Raw genomic sequence first — 23177 nt, forward strand, 5'->3', positions numbered from 1 at the left:
CTGAACACATTCAGATTCAGATTGGATAATGGAACACAACAAACAAACATTTGCTGTCACCCTGACTCACCCCAGTCAAAAACAAAATTAACATTTCTTTAAAACTTCTGTCACTGAACCATCTTGTTTGAATAACATTTATTGAATTCAGTGCAAGTGTTGGCTCGATGAGCAGATAATTACAACACATTACAGTAGGCTGTGTCCAAATAGTGCTGTCCAAATGTAAATGTAAATGTGAGAATTCTCAGTGTATATACACTGAAAATTCTCACTACACATTTGGACAGCACTACAAAATACGTTTGGACACAGCCTACTGTAATGTGTTGTAATTATCTGCTCACATAGAGGGCACTATATGTATGTATATATGTGTCCCACAATGCATTATGAAAAGTACAACAGATGGTCCTGCCATCCATTGTGCAGAAGGTAACTAGCCCATCGATAACAAGAACAGGAACTGGACCATTGTGATCTGCCTTACAAATATAATTATCCGTTTAATAATGTAAAAGTTTTTTCAATAAATTATTTATAAGTAAAGTTTATAATTACTAGTGACGTAGCTTGTTTAGCCGGCAGCGATCGAGGGGTCCATGGAGTGTGTCCATAATGATCCAAAAGTATTTTCCCAATGATTTCACTATATAGTGCCCTACATTGAACTCCCCCTATTGGGAGTTAGGAGTGAGTGTGTGGTTTCGGAAACAGCCACAGTGTGAAACAACACATCGCAAAAGATGTATAATAGTCACACAGTATTTTCTTTAGCTTTAAATGCTAACCCTGCTAGCATCCTAGTGTCCAAAATCACCCACTTACTCACTACTGCACACTCACTATATAACGAGTTTGTTATAGGGGACTATGTATGTAGTGAGCTCATTAGCACAATTAAAAAAATATATATATATTTGGACACCACTCATCATTTTCTCTGCACAATTATTTGCTGTTGCATCCTTAAAACATACCACATCACTGCTAAGCACATAAATATCAAGCACAATGCATCACCATGCATAATGCCATTATGACTGCTACTCATGGTGCATTGTAGGATAACCTGAGCCCACTATATAGGGTCTAATGATTCTCACCACTCATTTGAACAATACTACTACAACATGGAATTCATGCTATGTAGTGGGCTATATACTGAGTAGGATGGGCTTTATAGTGAGGAAGATTTCAGACACTGCCAGTGACTGATGTTCTGACAAAACATTACAGCTAGAACTGGAAGTCTCCGTTTCAGGAGGTGATACTTACAAATTGTGTCAAGTATGACTGAAAGTTTTAATACAAGGTTAACACAATAATATGAAGAAACTGGACAAGAATCAGGAGTGTGCGCTGCTTGGACAAAAGTATGTGGACACCTGACATGGAAAAATGCTCTAACAGTCTCCCATTCATAGAGCATTGGTGAGGTCCAACACTGATGAGCTGTTTACATAGTGAATGTACAGACCTTGTTTTGCAGCCAAAAGGATTTTTTCTCCAAACTTGCAGCTTTAAATTAACAGATGGGTTTTTATATTTCAGGGTCAGCTCTACTACGTTCGAGTGTCGGCTTATAACATGAGGGGCTGGGGTCCACCCGCCTCCTCCCTGCCTCCATCGGCTGCACCATCCAGTAAGTTCCCTCCTACCTTCTTTATTTTTCGTCTTGGAAACTTTCTGCTAGTGTAAACTCACTTACTCTTTTTTCACCTTTGGTTTAAAATGGTGGATTTAAGCAGCAGAGATCTGATCACAAACCAGGATCAGGTGCCTCAGTATCCTGGTTTTCCACAGACACATCCACAGCTCAAAAAAAATTCTTATTCAGGATACTGTCTGAAGCCGCACAAACTAAGTTCCATTAATCACAAACGCAGGGCTGTGTTAGGATCAGCAATAATGTGTGTGTCAGCTGTGAATCATGTGAACATTCTGTTCTGAGGTCCTCGGGTTGGAACACTGGTACGGTCTCTTCGTCACGACTCCCTTTCTTCTGCAGCATTCAAGCACTTTAGCCTTGAGCTGTGTGTGTTCAGTTATGTGTGCATTTGCCTGTTTCACTTGTCTGTCTGTGTGTATGGAGGTGTGGTGTGTGCGTGTGTGTGCATATGTCAGAAGCACAGACAGTGTGTGGGTGTGTGTTTTAAGTAGACAAAGTGACTGCACCTTGAAAATGCTTGAACTCCATTAGTCCATCCAATACATTTATTAATAGGTTTTTTTTGTAGATATGGTACACATAGGACCACACACATACTTTAAGAGCCTGTAATATGTGTAAATATTAATTTTTTTAGGAGATCTTAGCGAATTTAGGAAACTAATTTACTCATTAAATTTTGTGTTGTTATTTTTTTTCAGACTGGAGGGAGAGTGATGGACGGGAGCCCAAGAGGCGGGGCCACATAGAGGCCATGGAACGTCTCCTGCAGCAGGTCCGAGCCACTCACACACACTACTGCTGTGGAGGTGAGTGTCTAATCTCTGGAAGATGCTAAAGTATGATGTAAGTCACAAAAGAAGCGGTCAGTGTCAGTGTCATAGTATGTTCGGAGAGACTTTAGTGTGTGTCGGAGCTTAGTGGATACATCCCAACAGATCTCCTATATACTGCCTGATTTTAAAACGTTGCTATTTGACACCAGATGAACTTTACTTTTTTATTAACAGCGTTAAGAAAGCTGAAATATCAGCAGTGTGGGAGGGAAAAAAATGCCCAAAGACACACAAAATGATGGTTTACTTCATGGTCTTTGTGGATCTGCCTCACTTTGATGCCTTGATGTCATTTTTGAGGCTCTACTGCTTTTAAACCTCAGACCTAACAGAGGTGAGTCATCAGAGGGAGTAAAAAGAGATATGAGATGAAAACAGTGGTTAGCAGTATAAACGTTGATGTATCCTCGCCAGGGTGAAATAGGTAGCCGATGTTGTGAAGCGAAGATCTACAAACAAATGTGAACAATTTCATACAACGCTCAAAAAACGGATTTACCTAACATTTATCTTTCAAACTTTGCTCGACAGACAAATGCGTCTTTACAGCAGCCCAGCTCACACACATCTGACAGGGGAGCATGTGTACATAAATAAGCTTTAATAAGTTTAGCCAGTCTGGATTATGACCATTTATATGTTTTAGTTGGTCACACATGCAGCGCTGCTTTGTAAATCATCCATTGGACTGAAAAAACAAAACACACCTTGGATTTTAGCCAGAGGTGTGTGTGTGTGTGTGTGTGTCCACCTGCTTTAAGAAATGTTTCTACAAGTTCAGGTCTGAGGCGTCTGTCAGGTTGACAGGTTCAACAAATGAGGAAAGGTTTGCTTTGCCATGCTGTGTAAATTTGTATAATAATTGCATAAACCTTTTTATTCCTTGTTGTTTTGTTATGGATATCATGGCCTGATTGTGTTATAGTTTTGTAGTTATTGTTGTTATTGTGCTGTTATCAGCGAGCAAAGTGGAGGAAGATGGTGCAGGATCTGTGCTCTGCAAGTATTCAGGGCACAAGCTATATGAGTGTGTCTTGTGTGTTTCCACCCAAGTCTACTGCTGTGATGTCACCAGGGTCACTGCCAGCTTACACACACACAGAACAGACGTGTGTTTTTTCTGAGGATTTCTCATTGCTGCACATTTCTGGACAGACCCTTGAAAAACAGAACCCGAAGGAGAAAAAGTCTCAAAGTCGGTCGTGTGTGTTTGAATTTATGTTACGCTCAATTAGTCAGTATCCCAGCTGTGCGTGCTGCAGTAACATACACCCACTGTGTGTGTGTGGCTCTGTGGGGTGTATATTTATACAATTTATTCTTAGAGAGCCAAAAATAAATGTGTGAAATTAATCAGTGTGGGTACAAAGCCACCACTATAGAGCAGAGAGAGCTCATTTAGCAGCCGGGATATCTTAATTTACGATGTGTGTGTGTGTGTACGCGGGATACACACACATTTCCATCACTTTAGAGGACATTACTCTAACTTTTCTTTACCCACACGCTGACCTTAACTACTTCACAGCTTAACCTTTAACTGCGAACCAGGTCTTCATACTGTAATTTAATGGTTTATGTTGTGAAGACTTTACACAGTCACACTGTGTAAACAGATCTATGTCCCCATAACATTAGTAATACAGGTACACACACACAGGCAGCAGTGTTCCCTGCAGGAGGAGAAGCTCTCATGCACATCCAACGTGTGGTGAGGTTTGTTTTCTCTGCATCAGGCTCAATAATTAAGTCATTAATTAGTCTGAAGCATGTATGGAGCTCTGTTTAAAGCAGGCTTGTCTCTTTTTTATCCACAGTCAGCACAATAACCAAGAAGCTTTAGTTGGGTTAAACTTATAGAGGACACATAAAATCACAAGATAAGCTTTGATTCCTTGTTTAACTTATTAACACTGCTGCCTTTTATCTGCATGAAAACAGTTAAATGTCTTGTGGAAGAATTCGAGACTTAATCAAAGGGGATGCAAAAAATGGTGACTTTTGCTGGCAAAGTAAAATAGTTTTGCATGCACACGTCGTTGCCTGCACTGTAGAAGTAACCAGAGTGCCCAATTTATGGAGAAATTGCCGTGGAACTGCTGCTATAGTCGTCCTTTGTCTGCCGTTTGGTGCTGAAAAGGTGGCTTAGGAAGTGGCTGCTGCAGGCACTCTTTGAAAGTGGGACTGTCTGCTGTGATAATCGTTGAGAAATGGAAGCCTCCACCCAAATTGCCAGCAGATGCTGTCCTCCATGTTGTCCACCATGTCACTCTGGACAACTTTAAGGCTTACCTTAACATCCAGTTTGGTCTGTCAGACTTTTAGGTACATTTGTATTCTTGAATTAAATCTTTTTTTTACCTGGAAGCTACAGGGTCCCGGCTTTAATGATCTGCCTGTCAGAGTTGGTGTACCTTGTGTGAGTCTGTGATAACTGTTGTCACAGAAGCTAAACTGTAATTACCACATTGTAAATGAAAGGTCACAACAGTTCAGAGGCTAAAACATAAAATAAAAACTCTTCTCCTTTCTCTCTTGGCCGCATGGAATGGCGGGCGCCTCATTAATCAACTCCAATCATGTTTTCACCTCGCTCCAACCAAAACTCATTTCTTTATTTATTCAGCGTGACGTGTGCCGCTGCACAGTAGGCCGGTGAGCGCTTGTCATATTATCCACTTGTCAAACCTAGTTAGCCTCCAGTGCTGCAAACACATAGAGACTTTTTAAAAGCGGGAAAGAACTGGTGGCAGCCTCAACCTGTTACTGAAATAACAGCTTGTGTGTGTTTTTCATGAGTCTGCTGCTGCTGCTGCTGAATGGCTGTTCAGATGTTTCGCAGACTCTCTGCTGCAGGTACAGTTGTGTAATGTTTCGGAGGCGGTGGGAAGCAAAAAGGTCTGATGACACACCAGTCAGACTGGAGAAAGAAAAGAGGTTGTTAGGCTGACACAGACCTCGTTATTGTGCAGTTTTGCTCTGAAACACTCTGGATAGAAAGAGATGCAACATGCCGTGCATCAATTTCAAACAAAAAGCCACAATTCACATTGTCAAATTGACCCAGTGAGGACTGAAAACCTCACTGACTAGAGACGCCATCACAGCCATGTTTTTCTGCCCTTCTTGTATGTAAAGGTGCCTGCTGGAAGTCCATTGACATTGTCTGTCCTAAGGTGACCTCAAGCTAATTCCTCATTTACAAGATAAAGAAGGAGTTGCTAGTTTTTCTACAAATTTACTCCCTCTACCTCTATGAGAAAGATTTGTAAACATATGTATGCTACAATACAGAAACTGCCTTCCATCTCACATCTTTGTACACTGTTTGTTTGTAAAGTCAGAACGGGTCATCTGTAGCCAAGCCACTGCGCAGAACGGTAGCTCGCCAGCATGTTTGTGAGCTTCTGTTGGCTCCATGTCTGGCTGTCTGTCTGTTTCCAGGACGGTAATTACGTGACGCCTAATTAGCTGGAGTAAAAAGGTCTCTCTGGTCTAGAGATTGGCATCACTTAGTGGCCGGTCGCCGTCCTCACGGGGGCCCAGATGACGGCCCAGAGGGAGCGGCAGAAGAATGAGGGAAAAGAGATAGACAGCTAAACGAATGAATGAAGATGAGATAAAGTTCAGTCAGACTGGCAGCGTGGGAGAGAGACTCGACCCGAGTGACCCCCGCACACTGCCCTGCAGCAGTGCAGCACCATGGCCTGAAATACTCAACTTTGAAATACACAAAATGTTTGGAATGCAAACCAAAATATTGCCAAACATCTTTTTCAGGTTCTTGCAGAAAAATGACCTCCCCACAGATTTAGCATCTTTCTGCTGTTCCCTCAGACACCTCGAAGCTGCAGAACCCCAGCAGAAAGCAGTCTGTCTCCAGAAGCCTCAAACATCTCTTCAACTCCTCCAACAAGTTTGTGAAAACTCTGAAAAGGTTCGTTCTGAACCTTTCTTATGTTCTGGGATGATACTTTCTTATCCTTGAGCCATCAAGCTTAGCTTAAATTTTTCATTTCCCTGATATTTATCATCCTTTGTGCAGAGGGATCTATTTGGCAGCTGTCTTCTACCATAAGGACAGTTTACTAGTGACAGCAGAGGACCAGATCCCCATTGTGGAGGTGGACGACTCCTACAGCAGCTCCCTCATGCAAGATTTCCTCTGGTTTACAAAGGTACGCTGCTGCTGCTAAATTCTGAAAGAAAGTCATACTTCTGTTTTATATTTTAATATTGAAAAAAATATATTTCTTCTCATTATAATATGATGAATGAGCGTTTTCCTTCTGGTTGTGTAACTGTCACAGTCCGCCGCCCTTGGATGCAGCACAAATAACTGCAGAGACACTGCAGTTTTTACCAGTGTGTTGTTAATTATCTGTATGTCTGCAGCTGTCCTGCATGTGGGAGGATGTCCGATGGCTGAGACAGAGCATGTCCGTGTCAATGTCTTCATCCTCCACGCTGCAGGCCAGGCACAAGATGCTCACTGCCGCTGGACAGCTGCAGGTCAGACAAATAAATAAATCAGTCATGAATGTTGACTGAAGTACGTTGTAACCAGATGAAAAAGACTTCAGTTGTGTGTCAGTTTAATGATTAAAGCCCATTCCTACATGTAATCAGCTCTGTTTTATCTCCAGAACCTCCTGGGGACTCACAACCTTGGTCGGGTCCATTATGAGCCCGTCAAGGATCGCCACGGCAACGTTCTGCTGGTGACAATCCGCGACACAGAGAGCCAGCACTCCCTTTTCAATGGGAAGTGGATGCAGGTAACCAAACTGCAGAGCCAGAGAAAGTCCCTGTCCACACCTGAGGAGCCGTACGCCCTCGACATCCTCATCATCACCCTACAGGTGAGGAAGGACATGAGGTTAGGTTCCATCCACAGGAAGGTTCCATTCTTAACACCTAAATCAGAAGAAGTAGAAAAGTGGAAAGTTATTTTTTCTTTTTTTGTTCTGACCTGTTCCCTGCAGGACATCCTGGTGTATCAGCGGCGCAGCACTCACAGGCTGGCCCCGGGCCTTTACCTGGGCTACCTGAAGCTCAGCAGCTCAGTAGACCAGATAAAAGTCCTTGTGTCCCAGCGTACCCCCAACATGCTCTGTCACACCCGCATACGAGACAATGCCAACGTCTCCAGGTACACACACACACACACACCTTCAACGTCTGTCTGTGAAAAAAAATCTACCTGCCAGAACATATTAACTTCTTTTCCCAAGAAATTTAGAGAAAACATCATCACGGCACAGTAACACCACACACTCAATAAGACACATAAAACTGACACACAAAGCTCAAGGCTGAACTCGCTGAATGGCGAATCGTGACAATCAGACTGTAGAGGAGGAGGGACTCAGCAAATTCAGCCTTGTCGGCCACAATTCTTTAACAAACACTTTACGGTCCTTGGCGGCATGATGACCGGCGCCGCTTTTTTTTACCACAAACTTAACTTTACGTCCACTGCAGAGCATATGTTGCTCATTTAGATTCATATTTTAGTAGTTACTCCTGTGACTTGTGAGGGAACTCACTACACACTCACTACACATTTCCTTTGTTATTGGCCACACAATGTGGGACATAATCGCCAAACCTTGCATAATGGATCTTGTTAGCTGGTGACATGGTAAGCCAGCACACTGTCATTTACATTATGCTACTTCCAAAATTATGTGTGGAATGAGAGCTGTTCACACCTATCAGATGTGAACACAGCACACTGGTGTTACATTACACCATCACTCAAAGTTTGTATGTGTGTGTGTGTGTCACCATTTCTGTTTTTTGTCTTTGGACATGTGTGTCTTTTGTGTTTGGTCCAATCTGATTGGCTGTGAGCTCATGGCAGGGACAACTATTTCTGCTGTTTGGCCTCAATCACAAGAATGTCTGGACGCATGACAGCGCCGCGTTCCCACCTTGGACAGATTGCAAAGTGTGAAGTGAAAAAAAGATAAAAAGACTGAAGAAATATCTGTTTGGAGAGAAACGGGAGAGAACAAATGACAGACTGAAGAATGAAAGATTGTCTTTTTGCTGTCGTCAGCTTCCTGACTACACTTTAATGAGTCTGCAGGCTGTTGTTGCGTAAATGAGTCGGTTGTTGATGTGTTTGTTTGTTTTGGTCTGAGGTGATGGAGGTGATTACTCGGCTGAGGTGGCGACATAGTGGGCCGTTTAACGCACAGGGGGGGAGTTATACAGAGAAACAGTATGTTTGAGGTTGAGTGGAATCGGCAGCAGCAGGTGGAGGTGTGAACTCAGACCGCAGGACTTTTCTGTTTGGTAAGATGGCTGCTGTTCCCATGACTTACCAGTCCTGAACCAATCACAGCTCATACTATTTTACTACTCATGTGATCCCATCAGGAAGGAGCCGGCAACTTGTAAACCAACAATGGCATCTGAATCGGCATGTGTGATGCCATGGTTGCACCCTTGGTAAAATCTCTGAAGCTGACCAACACGACCACTTTGAGTGGCAAGTTCCTGGGGACCTACATCAGCAGTAGCATAACATGGAGTCTAAAAACCACTGCTGCAGTACAGATGGCCCAGCAAAGCCTGCACTTCCTCAGGAGAGGAACACTGAGAAAAACACTGCCTCCACCTCCACCATCTTAATTGTGTTTGGACTGAATGCAGTGCACTTTAATATCTTCATGCACTTTTATTAAGGTTTTATATATTTTATTTTTACCAAACAATTTTTATGTGTGTGTGAATAGAAGTATCTCTCGGAGAGCTATTCTATTCTCTATTCTTGATTCTATTATATTCTCTGCTGACAGGACAGCCCTCCTCGTACATCTTGTTCAGCTTGTTTTTAAACTACACATGCCTACGCTACCCACAGTGCACTTTAACACAAGTGTATGTTGGTGAACTGTGTGTGTTGTGTTGAATCAGGGAGGAGTGGGACTGGATCCAGACCCTGGCTGCTGCAGGAGAAAATGACCCGAGCGGAGAGGAGGGCGAAGAGGCGGAGCCCCGGGCAGAGAGCCACGCCCCTTTACTGTACTACGAGCTGCAGACGGCGATCAAGTCCCTGCTAAAGCACATCAACCTACCTCTGCACCAGGTATACATGCCAGAGTTCATTTAGTTTTTAGTCACATTGTAGATTTTTGTTGTTTTCCTTGTTGTAGATAGTGTTACCATGGTGACAGCTTTGTTTATGTGCGTCAGTGTGATTCTGCAAAAGTCAGTGCTGGTTTTTATCACTCTTTGACTTGTGTTCTGTAAATGATCACAAGGTATAAATAAACCAATAAATGTTGTTTATTCTAACAGTCAGTGTCTTATGTGTACGTGTGTGTGTGTGTGTTCGCACAGGCCCGTCACTTCCGTCTCTACAGTCAGGAGGTGGTGGAACTTGGTCACGGCGTCTCCTTCCTGCTGCTTCTGCCGGCGGCCGACAATGTTTGCTCCGCCCCCGGACAGTCCAACCCTTACACCCCACTGTCGGGATTCCTTCACCTCCCTCTGCAGATGTTTGAACTCGGTAAAAACAACCACACATAACCACATCTCAACAGCAATTTCAGGTCAACAAAATAGAGGTATAAATAAATAAACTGCCATCAACCATCTTAATTTACAATCTTGACTTAAGATAATCAATCTTAAGGAAAGTCTGCTGTCTTAATGAAGAGCTACAGCATCATTTCCAAAAGTCTTTCCATCACACACAGATTTACACACACTGTTTGGAAAAGCACCACAGTTCTCCCGTGGACACAGACTGGCTGAGGGCGGACGGGCAGGGACAGACCGAGCTGTGTTACTGAAGCACAGACACACACCTACGTCTGCTGGGAGAAGCACTAAATCAGTTTGCAGGCTCCAGCGTGACGGCCTCTCCGCTGACCCTCCGAACACACACATAAACACACACACAAGAATGTGTCAATAACACCCATACACACTGCACAATACTCTCTCTTTGTACACACTGACCTCCTCATCAGCTGCTGCTGCTCACTCTGAATGAAAACACATCCATGAGAATCTTTGACTTTAATCACACTTTACTAAATTTCTACATTTTTGCTGAGGATCATCCAGATGTTGTTTCCTGCTTCGGGCTGACAGCATGCAGACTTTATTTCAGCCATTTTTTTTTTGCCAAAGTCTACATCTCTTTTTCATGTTCCTGTCTGTCCTTTCTGTCCTCAGTCCACTTCTGCACCTACAAAGAAAAGTTCATCAGCTTGTACTGCCGCCTGTCCTCCGTCCTGGACCTGGACTCCCTTATTACCCAGCAGGCCCTGCGGGAGGCCATCACTGACAGCGAGGTGGCCACAGCAAAACAGAGACATCAGCTCATCCTTGACTACATCCAGGTGAGACTTTTTTTACACTCATTTTACTGCTGCCACTTCTCATATGTCAATCCTGATGCTTGTCTTTGTTGCCCGGGGCAACTTTAGCAGCACTTCGGTTACCGTTTGCTGCTTGAGGGTTTGGAAAAAAGTCTGGTAGCTGTTTTATGGAAACATATCACGCTAACCAGGCTGTGAAATATTCAGGGAATAATTTCCTAATAGATGTGGGAAAAATTCCTCCAATGAAATTTGTACAGTGGTAAAAACTGTTCATGCGAGAAAAACACATAAGCCTGGAATCAGTTCTGTTCAGTCTTGTTGTGTGGTTTCAGCTACTGTACAGATTCAGGCTTTTAAAAGTCTCTCTACTGTGAGAAATAGACATTAATCACACCAGAATCAGTCAACAGAGAGCTCATCAAAGAGAGCATTTCAATAAATCTCATTTTCAATATCTTTTTAGACGCAATGAAAACGAATACAGTTTTAATACAGTTTGAGTAGTTTATTGATGCAATAAAATGGAAGTGCAGCTTGTTTTTCTGCTGTTATAAAGTCCACCACTGACTACAGTGTAAAAGTATGAACGTGAGCCGCCTGGAGATTTCTATGTGTGTGAAGAGCTCACCACCGCTGTTAATGGAGGCTGACCACGAAACCACAAGGGTGCTCTCCAATCGCAGTGCTGCCTCAGTGTGTCTGTATATGTGTGTGTGTGTGAGACCATCTGTCTCGCTCTCTGTCTGTGATTTTAAAGCTTGGAAAAAAGTGGCCCCCCAACCACAAAAAGCTCAGAAAGAGAGGGAATGTCAGGGGAAAAAATAATACCAATCAGAGCACATGGAAGTTTGTGTGTGTGCAGAAATTTTAGCTTGAAGCTGTGGAGGAGATGTCTTTACTTTTGAATATACTGTCCCCATAAAAAACTGTCCTCAAACCATAAAAATTACCCAACCATTGCAAAACTCCACCTGCAGCACAAAATTAAAACGCAAATCGCGGGGGCAGCAGTCTAAGCAGGGACACCTAGACTTCCCTCTCACCGGACAGTTCTTCTAGTATCTCTAAGGTAGCGCCCAGCCACCCTTCAAAGGAAACTCATTTCGGCCACTTGTTTTCGCAATCTCATTCTTTCAGTCACTACCTAGAGCTCATGACCATAGGTGAGAGTAGGAACATAGATTGACTGGTAAATTGACAACTTTGCCTTTCTTCACCATGTCAGACTGGTACAGTGACCACATTACAGCAGAAGGGGCACCAATCCGCCTATCAATCTATTGGTGCATTTTTCCATCACTCTCAGACCCTGAGATACACAAATTTCTCCACTTGCGCAGGAGCTGAAAAACTAAAGAGTCATCATAACTTAATACTGTCCATTCAATGCAAATGTGTGTCTCTATTATATAACATTTTCTTTTGTCCCCACAAAAGTGTCCCTACTAAATAAGAACTGACATAAGACATTGTAGCCTCAGCATGTATGATGAGGAAAGTGCTGATCATGCCTGTGTGTGTGTGTGAGGATGACGTTATGCTGTCTAATTGGTTTGTTTAGACTCACCACATGTTAACGAATGAAAATCTTGTGCGCTCAGACAGCAGATGTCGAGACACTGTTTTTTTTCTGCTTCACATCACATCCAGCACCACAGCAGCGTGTCATTTGTTTTATTCATCAGTCAGTATTTGTGCGACACCTTTCAAACAGTCACCCTTCAGTTTCATGCAGCAGAAGGGAGACACTGAGAGGCTGAATCAGCCTGAGAACAAATTAAACATGGTGTGTTCAGGGACTTTATATCAAGTGTACATCCAAGCTGTTTTTTTAAGCTCATGGGGCTCATTTTTAAAAGTTGGTGCAGTGGGAAATATGATCAAATTAATAATTATTCTGCTACAACAAAAGAAAAATTCTTCCAAAAACTTCAAACACACAGAAAGTCAATAAAAATGTTTAATGTTCAACTACAGCAGAGCACAATGTTTCCTAAGATGCTAAATGTTGCACAACCTTCTGGAGTATTAACATCTGGCATCTTGTATTTCTTCTTCGGGTTACTTTCTTGATGAAGAAGCTAGATCTTCAGGGTTAAAATTACTGTTAATTAATTAATTCACAACTGGCTGCTCTTCACCAGACATGAAGATGTTCTGTTTGTAGACTTAGTTTGTAACAAGAGCAGAGGTAATCCACTGCAGCATCACAGCGTGAACTGTGTCGGGAACTGATGCAGTGTCCACACATACACACACACACATACATGCTGAGGCTTGTGGGAAGTGACGCTGAGCAGAGAGCTGCTGTAGCTGCGGTGCGTCCTTGGAAACCTCAGCGTATCTGTCTCACTTTGTCTTAAATCAGGACGCTGTGAAGCTGCTGTAAGTCTGATCAGCTACAGATGGAAAGTTTTCATTCAGCCTAACGGTCACACAGTCATTTTCTGCCTGTTACTGTACAATCAGTGTGTGTATCTTGTTTTTTTTTATTGTTTAAATGGTGATGGCGGCTGAGTAGAATGCAAGTTTTTTTTTTATTGTTTAAATGGTGATGGCGGCTGAGTAGAACGCGAGCTGTTTTAGTGTGTGTGTGTGTGTTGGTAAACAGAGCAGACATGTGGCCTCCTCTGTGGGCTGAGCAGGAATCTCCTTCATGTTTTTTCTCTGGACAGACTCTCGCTCTGCCGTCCCAGCCTCGGCATTCTTTCCAGCCGAGTCATCCCTGCTGTCAGTCTCCCCGCTGTTTGTGTGTGAGTGTGTGTGTGTGAGTGAAGACCGCCATCATTTGTAGACCTTGAGAGTGAGGACACTGTGTCTGGTCCTTAGTTTGAACTGCTCAAGGGTTCAGGGTTGTGTATTTTATTATGCGCTCTGCTCAGTCAAGCACACACAACAGGAATTACACAGTGTATTTTTTATATATATATATATACAAACACTCAATTATATCAAAGTCCTGACATGATTTGTTGATTAAAACTTCAGAGAAGGACTGATGTTAAATACAACAACATCGTCTGCATAGAAATTAACTTTCTGTTGAATTTTCTGTCTCCATAGCAACTGGATGAGATGCGTCGTGATCTCCGTTGGATAACAGATGCCCTTCAGTACGCCCGCTACAAGCAGCCCCGTGGCGGTGTGCCCATCATCTGCCTGGTGGATGCCAACGCCCCGGAGAGTGACTCCAGTCAGCAAAAAAACGACTCCACCTCCTCGAACATGGACTACCTGCCCACGCCTTCGCCTTCACCTGAACTCCGCAGGAGGAAAGCTATCAGTGGTGAGCCATCACTCAGCCATTTAATGTTTGTCATCACAAAAAATATGCAAACATAACCCAGACGCTCTTGTCTCCCAGACACACTGCTCGGCTCAGACGAAGACGGCTCCTCTGAGGTTTTCCTGCCTACAGATAGCGATTACGATTCCAGCGACGCCCTGAGCCCCCGCGAGTTGGACTTGCTCTACTCTCCAGCCCAGGATCTATCCCAGCAGGCCGTGCACTCACTGGGTGGCAGCGCCCCAGACGTGCTGCAGATCCATGAGCTCAGGTGGCTAGTTTTTCACTTGTGTGTATAGTAGATGAGGTTCGCATTTAGCTTGTCTCCTCCTCACTGCTGTCTTGTGCCCCATCAGGTACAGCGTCTGCTCGTCCAAAGACCTCCCCCTCTCCCCGGTGGTGAAGGATCCCAAAACTAAAGATGCTCCTCTCTCTTCACCCCTTCTTCCCCACTCCCTCTCTTTATCTAAAGACTTCCCTCTCTCTCCCTCAACTCTTCCCTGCTCCCCCTCTCTCTCCAGGACCCTACCCACCTCTCCCTCCCTCCCCCTCTCCCCCAGATTCTCCAAAGACCTTCCTCTGTCCCTCCCCCTCTCCACGACTCTGACCGACACCACCAAGACGTTGGAAGGCCTGTCTCTCTCTAGGAGCCACCATGAGGGCACCGCTCCCCTCAGATCCATCACCAACCCCCCGGCCAAACGCAAACTGCTGTCCAGAAGCCACAGGGGGCAGTATTTCAGCGGGCCCCAACGCTGGCTGAGGGGTCACAGTGGGGAGAGTCACACCGGATCTTTATCAGAGGGCATCTACACCAAGCAGCTCAACCCCGACCTGCCTCCACCAGGTGACCTGCCCTCCCCACAGGGCACCACCTACGTCACCCATGCTACTTGCGTCCTGGAGAGCCGGAAGGGCCGACACCGAGAGACACGGCCCCACGTCCGTAGAATCTTTGTGGAGCCCTGCAAGGAGTTGTCACCAGGCCATGAGAGGAGGGGCTGGGAGGAGGAGCAGGGGGAAGAGATGGCGGAGAATGTTAAGGCAGCGGGTGTGTCAGTGGTGGTGGCGGAGGCGGAGTCTGGAGGGGAGGGCGAGGATCCTGAGGGAGCTGCTGCCACCCAGGACGTGGACTCAGATGACCAAACCAATGCTCAAGTGTCAGAGATACTCAGTAGCACACTGTAGGGCACTGACTGAGGAGGCAGCAGCTCAGACATGTGGGTTGCTTTTAAAGCATGTGTGGTAGATGTTTCTCACTCACACCGGAATGTCTGCTCACTTCCTTTCTCTCTCTCTCTTTGTCTCTCTATTACAGTGACAACTGGCCAGCCGCGCTACAACGAGCAGCCCCTCCCACCTCCGCAGATTGTAACTAAACTAAAGTTGCTGGTTCAACTCCACCAAGCCTCAGAACCCATGGCTTCGACTGTTACAAAGAAAATAATCAATGCAACGAGAAACCAAGCACTGCTTCTCCAACCTGGAAGTTTGCACACGACTCTGTATGTCTCCCTTAAAAAAGGAAAAAAAAAAACATTCAAACCGTTGCCCCGTTGAGTTAGAGTATCTCCAGTATTTTGGTGGCCGTTCTCAGAGCATGGATTCTGAATGTACAGCTGTTCGTGGTCTCCTGTGATGATCAATCCTGTCTTTCAATCACTGTTATTTCAAGCTGCTCTGTAATGTGGTCCAATCATCTTGTAGTCACTTTAAAGAAATCTCTATCTTATATCCTGAAGTCTCAAACACGTGAGCTGCCTCACAGACCACTAGAAACCTTAAAGTATTTTTATATTCCCTGGTGAAAGACTGAAAGACTGCTGAATATTCAGAGCTGTAAAATGTTGGCATGAATTTGTTGTTGTTTTTTTTCTTCTTTTTGTGGGACTGAAGCTTTGTTTCCAGTTTGTGCCTCCTCTGCGTTCAGCATGATGATGTCAGTGGTCCTTGTTGGGGGGTGGGTGACCCCCTCGGACCGGTGTTTGTGTTGTGTTCAGCTTCATCCACAGTTACTGTCGTGTTCTTGAAGGCTGCTGGTGTGTGTCATCTGTTTTTTTTACCCACAATATGCACCAAAAACTGCAACAGTTCAGTGTTACAAAGGAGAACATGCACAGACTTTTAACATGTATGCACAGGATTTTTAATGTTTGCACATAGCAACTATGGAATAAAAGCTAATTGATTATTTGATGCAATTGGGCATTAACTGTGGCAGCTTCTATCATTATAACTGTAAACAGGTCAGTTTAACGTCCATCAGAAGACACATGAAGTATTAAACCGCAGGTCTTTTTGAATGTGTAATGTGCACTCCGAATCTATCTGGTGAATATATCAGTTAGTTTTCTTAGTTGGTTTGATGAAATGATTAATACTAAAATCATGTCTGCAAAACAGGTGCAAAGCTAACAATTAGCAATTGAAAGAGAACATGCAGCACCCTGTCATCCTCATCCTACCTTCAAAATGTTTGTTTTTAGTTGTTAATTTAAAAAAAAGCATCCAAAACAAAATGTTTGTTTCTTTGCAGACATGGTTTCTTTTGTTTGTTTGTTTTTTTACTCCAAATGTCAACAGTTTTTTAAAAAAAACACTAAACTTTAAGTTGTTTTTATTAAGTTATTTATTAATGTTTTTTATACAATGGGTGTTTTGTTTTTGTAGCAATTCACATTTTTAATCAAAATCATTGAGGTTTGAATACCAAATCCTTTTTTTTCTGCTAAAGTAAAAGCCTTGATTATTGGCTGAAATATTTTATTCATGAACGAGTTCCACTTAAAATTAAATTTAACCATTAACGTTTCCATTTCAGTTTCATATTAATGTGTGGAAGGTCACAGTTTCCTAGTCCCCTCACACACACCTGGAGATTTCTACTCTTAAAAGTGCGAGTCTTTTAATTTGAACTGCACTGTTTGTTTAGCTGCCCGAGTTGCTTTGTGAACCTCAAACTCAGACTGCAGCTGGCAACGCAAACACTTGACAGTAACCAGGATGGACAGGAACAGAACTTTCAAACTAAAATAACCTTTAGTTGGAATCATCATTTATTAACTGAATTTATTCACTATAAATATATATTTTTTTGTATTTTAAATAAAGCTTTAGCCATTCAGATTCTGTCTGTATTTTGACATTTGGAGGCTTCATGTTCACCGTCCTCAGGAGCAGTGCAGTACTGCTTGTGTCATTGAGGCTTTTATTGTGAGAAGTTGTATACCTTCACAAGGACAGCTATGAGATTTCAGCATGGAATGTGACACATTTTCTGTTTTTTTTATTATTATTTATTTCACTTCCTGTTTGTGTGTGATGTTGGTATCAGACATCCACCTGCAGTATTCAGTTGTGTGTGTGCGGATACTAAAAAACTCAGCAACCTTTTATCTGTATATTTTTGCATCACTATCAATTTATCCTTTGATTCCACTTTACTGCCTATTTATTTGCAGCAAAAGGATAATTATGTTGTTTTTTTTTAATGGACTGCTCTGTGTTTTCTGCATTTTGAAGTTTTGCATCTTCTGAATTCACATGAATAGATGTATTTTATCAACTGAAATAAACTTTGTCTCATGTGGATGTCGTGCACTTAAACCTGTGAGTTTGTCTCACTATCAGAGGGGTCTGGTGTGCGTGGACAAGGTTGTCAACGCCGCCGTATCTGAGGCATGCCGGGTATGTGACTCAAGCTGAGCCAATCAGCAGTAACATGACGCCGGTGTGACGAATGCTAAGCTGAAGGTAATGTGTGTGCTTTTCATTTGTTTTTTCAAATCAAGACGTGGGACTGTGGATTCAGCCTGTATGTGTGCTGTCACTGGTACAAAGCGTGTCAGTGATAAGTTCATTTTTACAAACGTCTCCTTTGGTTCAATACGAATGCACAGAGCTAGTTTTCATTGCTAGAATCTGGACCTTGCAGACCCAAAGGAGCTTGTTGGTGAGCTCCACCATCACAACTGGTTCCAAATGTTGATCCTGGTTTCCCATTTTCTGGGCTTGGTACTCAATTTCTTCATCCCTGTTCCCGTAAAAGTCTTCTGGACTGTGTTTGTCTGGATCTTCACCCCCAGACCCAAACAACCATGGGAGACAACTCCAGACAACATGGCTCTTCCTCCATGACAAAGCCCTCATCAAAGAAAATGGTCCTTGGGACAAAGGGCTCAATTGACCAGTTCCAGACAGGATCCAAAGAACCACAAATATAAAAGGATCCAGATGGGGAGGTCACCCTCACAGCCAGCAAGGAAAAGGCTGATCCATGGCTTGCTCGAGTGAACTGGCCTGGGAGCATGACTGGGACTCCCCCGGAAGGGGCTGAAAGAGGAAGTTACTGGAGTCAGGTCCACAACCCCGACAGACTAAACACTTCAGAGGATGGAAGTTTTAGATTAAATAAAAACATAAATACAAGAGTATGTATGAAGATACTCAGTTGTAAGTGCAGCTCTTATGACTTGTGGACTAAAAGTGTTTCTGGTCTTGGCTTGTAGGTGTCTGTGGAATCTGCTGCAGCCGGACTCCTGAGCTGCAGACCAAGAAGCTGCCATGTGGGAGGGTGTGAACCAGCTGGAATCTCACACCACTGCTGGCAGGCACTTTTTTTTTCTTTTTCCCGCTGGAGCGTTCGGAGCTTTAGAGAGCGATGGTCCAAACCACAGGATCACCTCTGTTTTTTTTATTATTATTTATTTCACTTCCTGTTTGTGTGTGATGTTGGTATCAGACATCCACCTGCAGTATTCAGTTGTGTGTGTGTGCGGATACTAAAAAACTCAGCAACCTTTTATCTGTATATTTTTGCATCACTATCAATTTATCCTTTGATTCCACTTTACTGCCTATTTATTTGCAGCAAAAGGATAATTATGTTGTTTTTTTTAATGGACTGCTCTGTGTTTTCTGCATTTTGAAGTTTTGCATCTTCTGAATTCACATAAATAGATGTATTTTATCAACTGAAATAGACACTTTTTTTTTCTTTTTCCCGCTGGAGCGTTCGGAGCTTTAGAGAGCGATGGTCCAAACCACAGGATCACCTCTGCTGAAGCTCTTCACACAAATGAGTCGCCCGCTGGCCTGGAGGTGCAGATCCAGTTCTGCGGTTCAGGTTCTATGAGAGCTGGGGTTTATATTATATGTTTTTGAATTTTTAGGCTCACACACATAGTTTGCAGCCTCATTTCTTCCAAATAAAGGAACAATTTGGGCAAAATTTTGAGAAAATTAGCAAAAGAAAATGAAAATTATGCCGACTTTCTAACTATTATTTTAATTAGCTATATCAGTAAATATTGTTGCTCAAGAAATGCTTTGATAGTAATAAATTAAGTTTTAACTGTATCCTAAAACAATGTTGTTGCTGAATAAGACAGAGTGGCCGAACTGTGAGCAGCCCTCGCAGGGTAAAAACATTACGTCACGTTAAAAGTCTGATGATCACATTCACTTATCATCAAAGGCCTTGTAGTGCCATTACCATTTTCCATAGTTTCCAGTTTGCTGCAGTGTTTTCCTTCGTCTTTCCACTACACACAGACAGATCCACATGTTTTGAATCACTTTTTCCTTTGATTTTCCAGAGCAGCCCGCGATACGGCCCAGCGCAGTGGATCAGTGATGGGACTTCTGCATCTCAGAGCGCCTTCCTTAAATGTTCCCTCTGATGTTTGAATATAACGTTAGCTTAATCTTAATAGTGAATCAGAGGGGCCTCCCAGGATGAGGGACAAAAACAGGGCCCCGGCTGCTTCATCCGTGACCCGGCCAGATAAAAGTGAGAGAAAGGAGCTTTTGTTTGTTGTTTATGTAATTTCCCCCACAAACAGCAAGCTTTGATGGTGAGACAGCCGGAGCAATTTGGACGGTCCATTTGGGTGAGAAGGCTTCAAGGTGGCAGAGACAGGTCAAGCACACAAAACACAGACACGAAAAGGGGGCTCAGGTTTCGCTGCTTTCCTCCCTTCAGAATTATCATGCTTCTTTCTGGAAGAAAGATGAGCCCTGCTGTGAGTACAGATGTTTTTCCCGCTCACCTCACACTGTTATTTTATCCGTATCCCCAATAAATCAAGATTTAGTGTTCAATAAAAAAAGAAAGAAAGAACTGCTATGTGTGTGTGTGCTCCCCTCTGCTAAAAAACCAAGATGGCAACCAGTGACCATTTTCAGGTGATCAATACAACATGTTTACATATCCAGGGCCCTCCTGTGTTTAGGTGACAGTAGTGCAGCCAAGAAATCAATAAAAAAAAAAAAGCTTGCCAATCTTTGCCTTTGGATAAACCTTTAACTGCTAACCCTGTTTTTAACACCTAACTAATAGTTATAATTCTTCATTCCAGTAATGGATTGCTGAAAAAGCCCAGTGGCCCAAGAAGCCTAAGCATGTGCACTCATCCAAACTCAAATCTTTTTTCTATTTTATCCATCCTGATATGTTATTTGGGCCCTGTAGCCAAGTAGCAATAGTTATGTACATCATAATATACCCTCAATCCCATCTTATAGGGCCTATCAAGTAACCTGTGATATGCAGGTGACATTAGCCAAAATACTCAAATTCATAATATTAACTACATTTTACACATTTTGGTGTTGAATGTTGGCCATTTTCAGCTGCTGATTACAACAATCCCGTGTCTCCATGAACACATAGAAGATAAATATCGACCTGCTATGTTTTCCTGGTGAGGACAGGCTAAGTGTTTCATCCTCCTGTTTTGTTGTGATTGACTGTTACGCAAGCGGAACTAATTAGTGCCCATGCGGTGTTTCCTACATCCCATTTATCGACCTTGTCAGCATAACGCCAAGAAACCCAAAAGTTAAAACTAACCTGAACTAAGCTAAATGTTGAGGATGTAAATATCTAAGTAAGAAGGAAAACACAAGGAAACCGGGATTAGCCCCTCTGTGTTGAGCAGCCTACGAGGTACGTTTAGTGTCATTAGTAAATGAGCTAAAAACGTCACTGTGATATCCCGGAAATATGATTTGCGTGTTATATGGTTATACTCCTGTGGCTTCATGCGCTAGCAATTTGTACTTGACGTGTTGCCTTGTGCTACTTTTTCTATCATGTGAACACAAGTGGCACAATCCGGGGTTTGAACATGAAGCCAGTGCAGTGTCGCAGTTCACTCCGCAGCCGCTAGGGGCCACAGGTTCTAGTCAATCCACACAGACTCCCATTGTGGCTAATTTTACAGCAGAAAATGTTTACAGCCTGGTTTCAAATTTCAAGTTCAAATTTAGTGTCAATTGTATGGGGAATGAATAATTTTAACTTTTTTTGAATAATTATAACTTGCCTGATTTATTTATAAAATGTCATGGATAATTATCGGCATAAATGACAGGTATGGGGTTTTTGAGGAATGTGACACATCCCAGAGCTTCTCACAGGGACTCAAACAACACTCAAGTAAACCAGCAGGTGACATCATGGAAGCTTCAACCTTAGTTTTTATTTATTTTATTTTATTTTATTTTTGTGTGTCTATAATACCAGAGGGTGCTACAAACAGATTGCTTTTGTTTGTCAAAATGTGTCATTTCACACTGAACTTTATTGTTATAAGTACACATCCAGGTGTGCACAGTATTTATGGGGAAGCATAATTTCTGCTGGTTTCTATTTGTTGATGAAGATTCTCAGTCATCAGGGTCAGTTTCAATTAGAAGGCTGAAGCAACTGGACTTGTTTCGCTGCTCCTCCAAGCAGCTTCATCAGTGCTTGGAGTGCTTGACAGAAAGTTCTACAAGTACAGTTGCCTTGCTTCAACCTTCCAGCTGGGTTCTATTAGATTTTTTTTAACTGAATTTTTACTTTAAGAGAGAAAAGTAGTCTGAACCTGTCAGCGGTGTGAGGACATATTTCAGCTTTCCTCCATAGCTGTTTGATGGCACAAACTGGAGAATAACCTAACCCACCTATGTGTCTGCTGCAGGCATGAGAAGCTGGCTGTACTAAGGATATAACAGGAGGCCAGAGAAACCCACACAGACAGAGGAAGAGAGCGCAATCTCCATGACCAGTATGTATAAACTTCTTCTCTCATCTTCTGCAGATTTTATGGCCGGCTGGCTCTTTGACTTCAGGGCTTATAGCAGTGTTTTTTTTCCTCAAGTCAAATCAGTCTCAGCGTGAACCAGAGTCCCCTGTGGCTCCTTCTGCGGCCCCTGATATGGGAGCGAAGGATAAAAGGTTTACAAAGAGAGAGGAAGTCTTATCTGAGCATCGCCTCTCTGCCACTGACTTCCTTTGCACAGATATGACAGTTTAGCGGCGCCCGTCACACACCGTCACATCAGCCGGCCAGAAAATTACACAAAATTCAGCAGGAGCCGGAGGCGGGAGGTCAGCAGGGGTCAACAATGTTACTGTGACTTGATGCTGTGAGTCAGGGCATCAGGAGTACAGGGCGGTTTTCAGTAATCATTAATAATGTGACATCCATCAGGTTGAAATGAACTAGACTGATGCTATAGGTGTGGCTGCTGATGGGGCAGACCTCTGCGCCCACTAAAGTGATTTAATAACGAGGTGTTTCCTGAGAGGCGGACGTGTCACTAATTGCTTTTACAGAGCAAAGAACCGTGTGGCGGCTGCCGCTGGTCACAGGTCACACCGCATGCTGAGGCGTTACAGCTCTGTGTGGGCGCGTTAACCCTCAGCAGTGGGATTCCCAACAGGAACCAGTTCCCCACATTCAGGGCCTGTTTAGTTCTGGTCTCAGTGCGGTCCAGACCAGCACAGTCAGCCCTTTATCTCTGCTGCATTAGCGTCTGACACAAGACTTGTTTTTTATCAGCCTCATAATTCAACCTTTACAACGTACACAAACATTCCAGTGGTTTTTGCCTTCTGGCTGCAGGACTCCAGACTGATTCTGTGAATTGTAAGCATTTAGGTGTCTTTCTGCTTCCCTCAGTGCTGCAGGAGTTAATGAGAAACTGCTAAATAAGTTTTTAATGATGAAAAATCATCCTGTTGTTTGTGGAAGCTGAAAATGGAGTCA

At 43.3% G+C, this 23177-nt stretch overlaps 1 protein-coding gene across 1 annotated transcript in view; it reads left to right on the forward strand.

Annotated features, from left to right (window-relative positions):
• ankfn1a (ankyrin repeat and fibronectin type III domain containing 1a) overlaps positions 1 to 16637 on the forward strand; it is a 60662-nt gene extending 44025 nt beyond the window's left edge. The window contains exons 13-26 of the mRNA XM_028432085.1: positions 1555 to 1645; positions 2374 to 2481; positions 6346 to 6445; positions 6554 to 6686; positions 6904 to 7020; positions 7155 to 7370; positions 7494 to 7660; positions 9436 to 9607; positions 9862 to 10030; positions 10705 to 10871; positions 13917 to 14139; positions 14218 to 14410; positions 14496 to 15359; positions 15458 to 16637. Of these exons, the coding sequence (XP_028287886.1) occupies positions 1555 to 1645; positions 2374 to 2481; positions 6346 to 6445; positions 6554 to 6686; positions 6904 to 7020; positions 7155 to 7370; positions 7494 to 7660; positions 9436 to 9607; positions 9862 to 10030; positions 10705 to 10871; positions 13917 to 14139; positions 14218 to 14410; positions 14496 to 15327 (2688 nt within the window). The 3' untranslated portion in view covers positions 15328 to 15359; positions 15458 to 16637. The remainder of the gene's footprint in view (positions 1 to 1554; positions 1646 to 2373; positions 2482 to 6345; positions 6446 to 6553; positions 6687 to 6903; positions 7021 to 7154; positions 7371 to 7493; positions 7661 to 9435; positions 9608 to 9861; positions 10031 to 10704; positions 10872 to 13916; positions 14140 to 14217; positions 14411 to 14495; positions 15360 to 15457) is intronic.
• The last annotated feature ends 6540 nt before the right edge of the window (positions 16638 to 23177 follow it).

This window comes from Parambassis ranga, chromosome 19 (assembly GCF_900634625.1).
Source record: "Parambassis ranga chromosome 19, fParRan2.1, whole genome shotgun sequence".
NCBI classification, from domain to species: domain Eukaryota; kingdom Metazoa; phylum Chordata; class Actinopteri; family Ambassidae; genus Parambassis; species Parambassis ranga.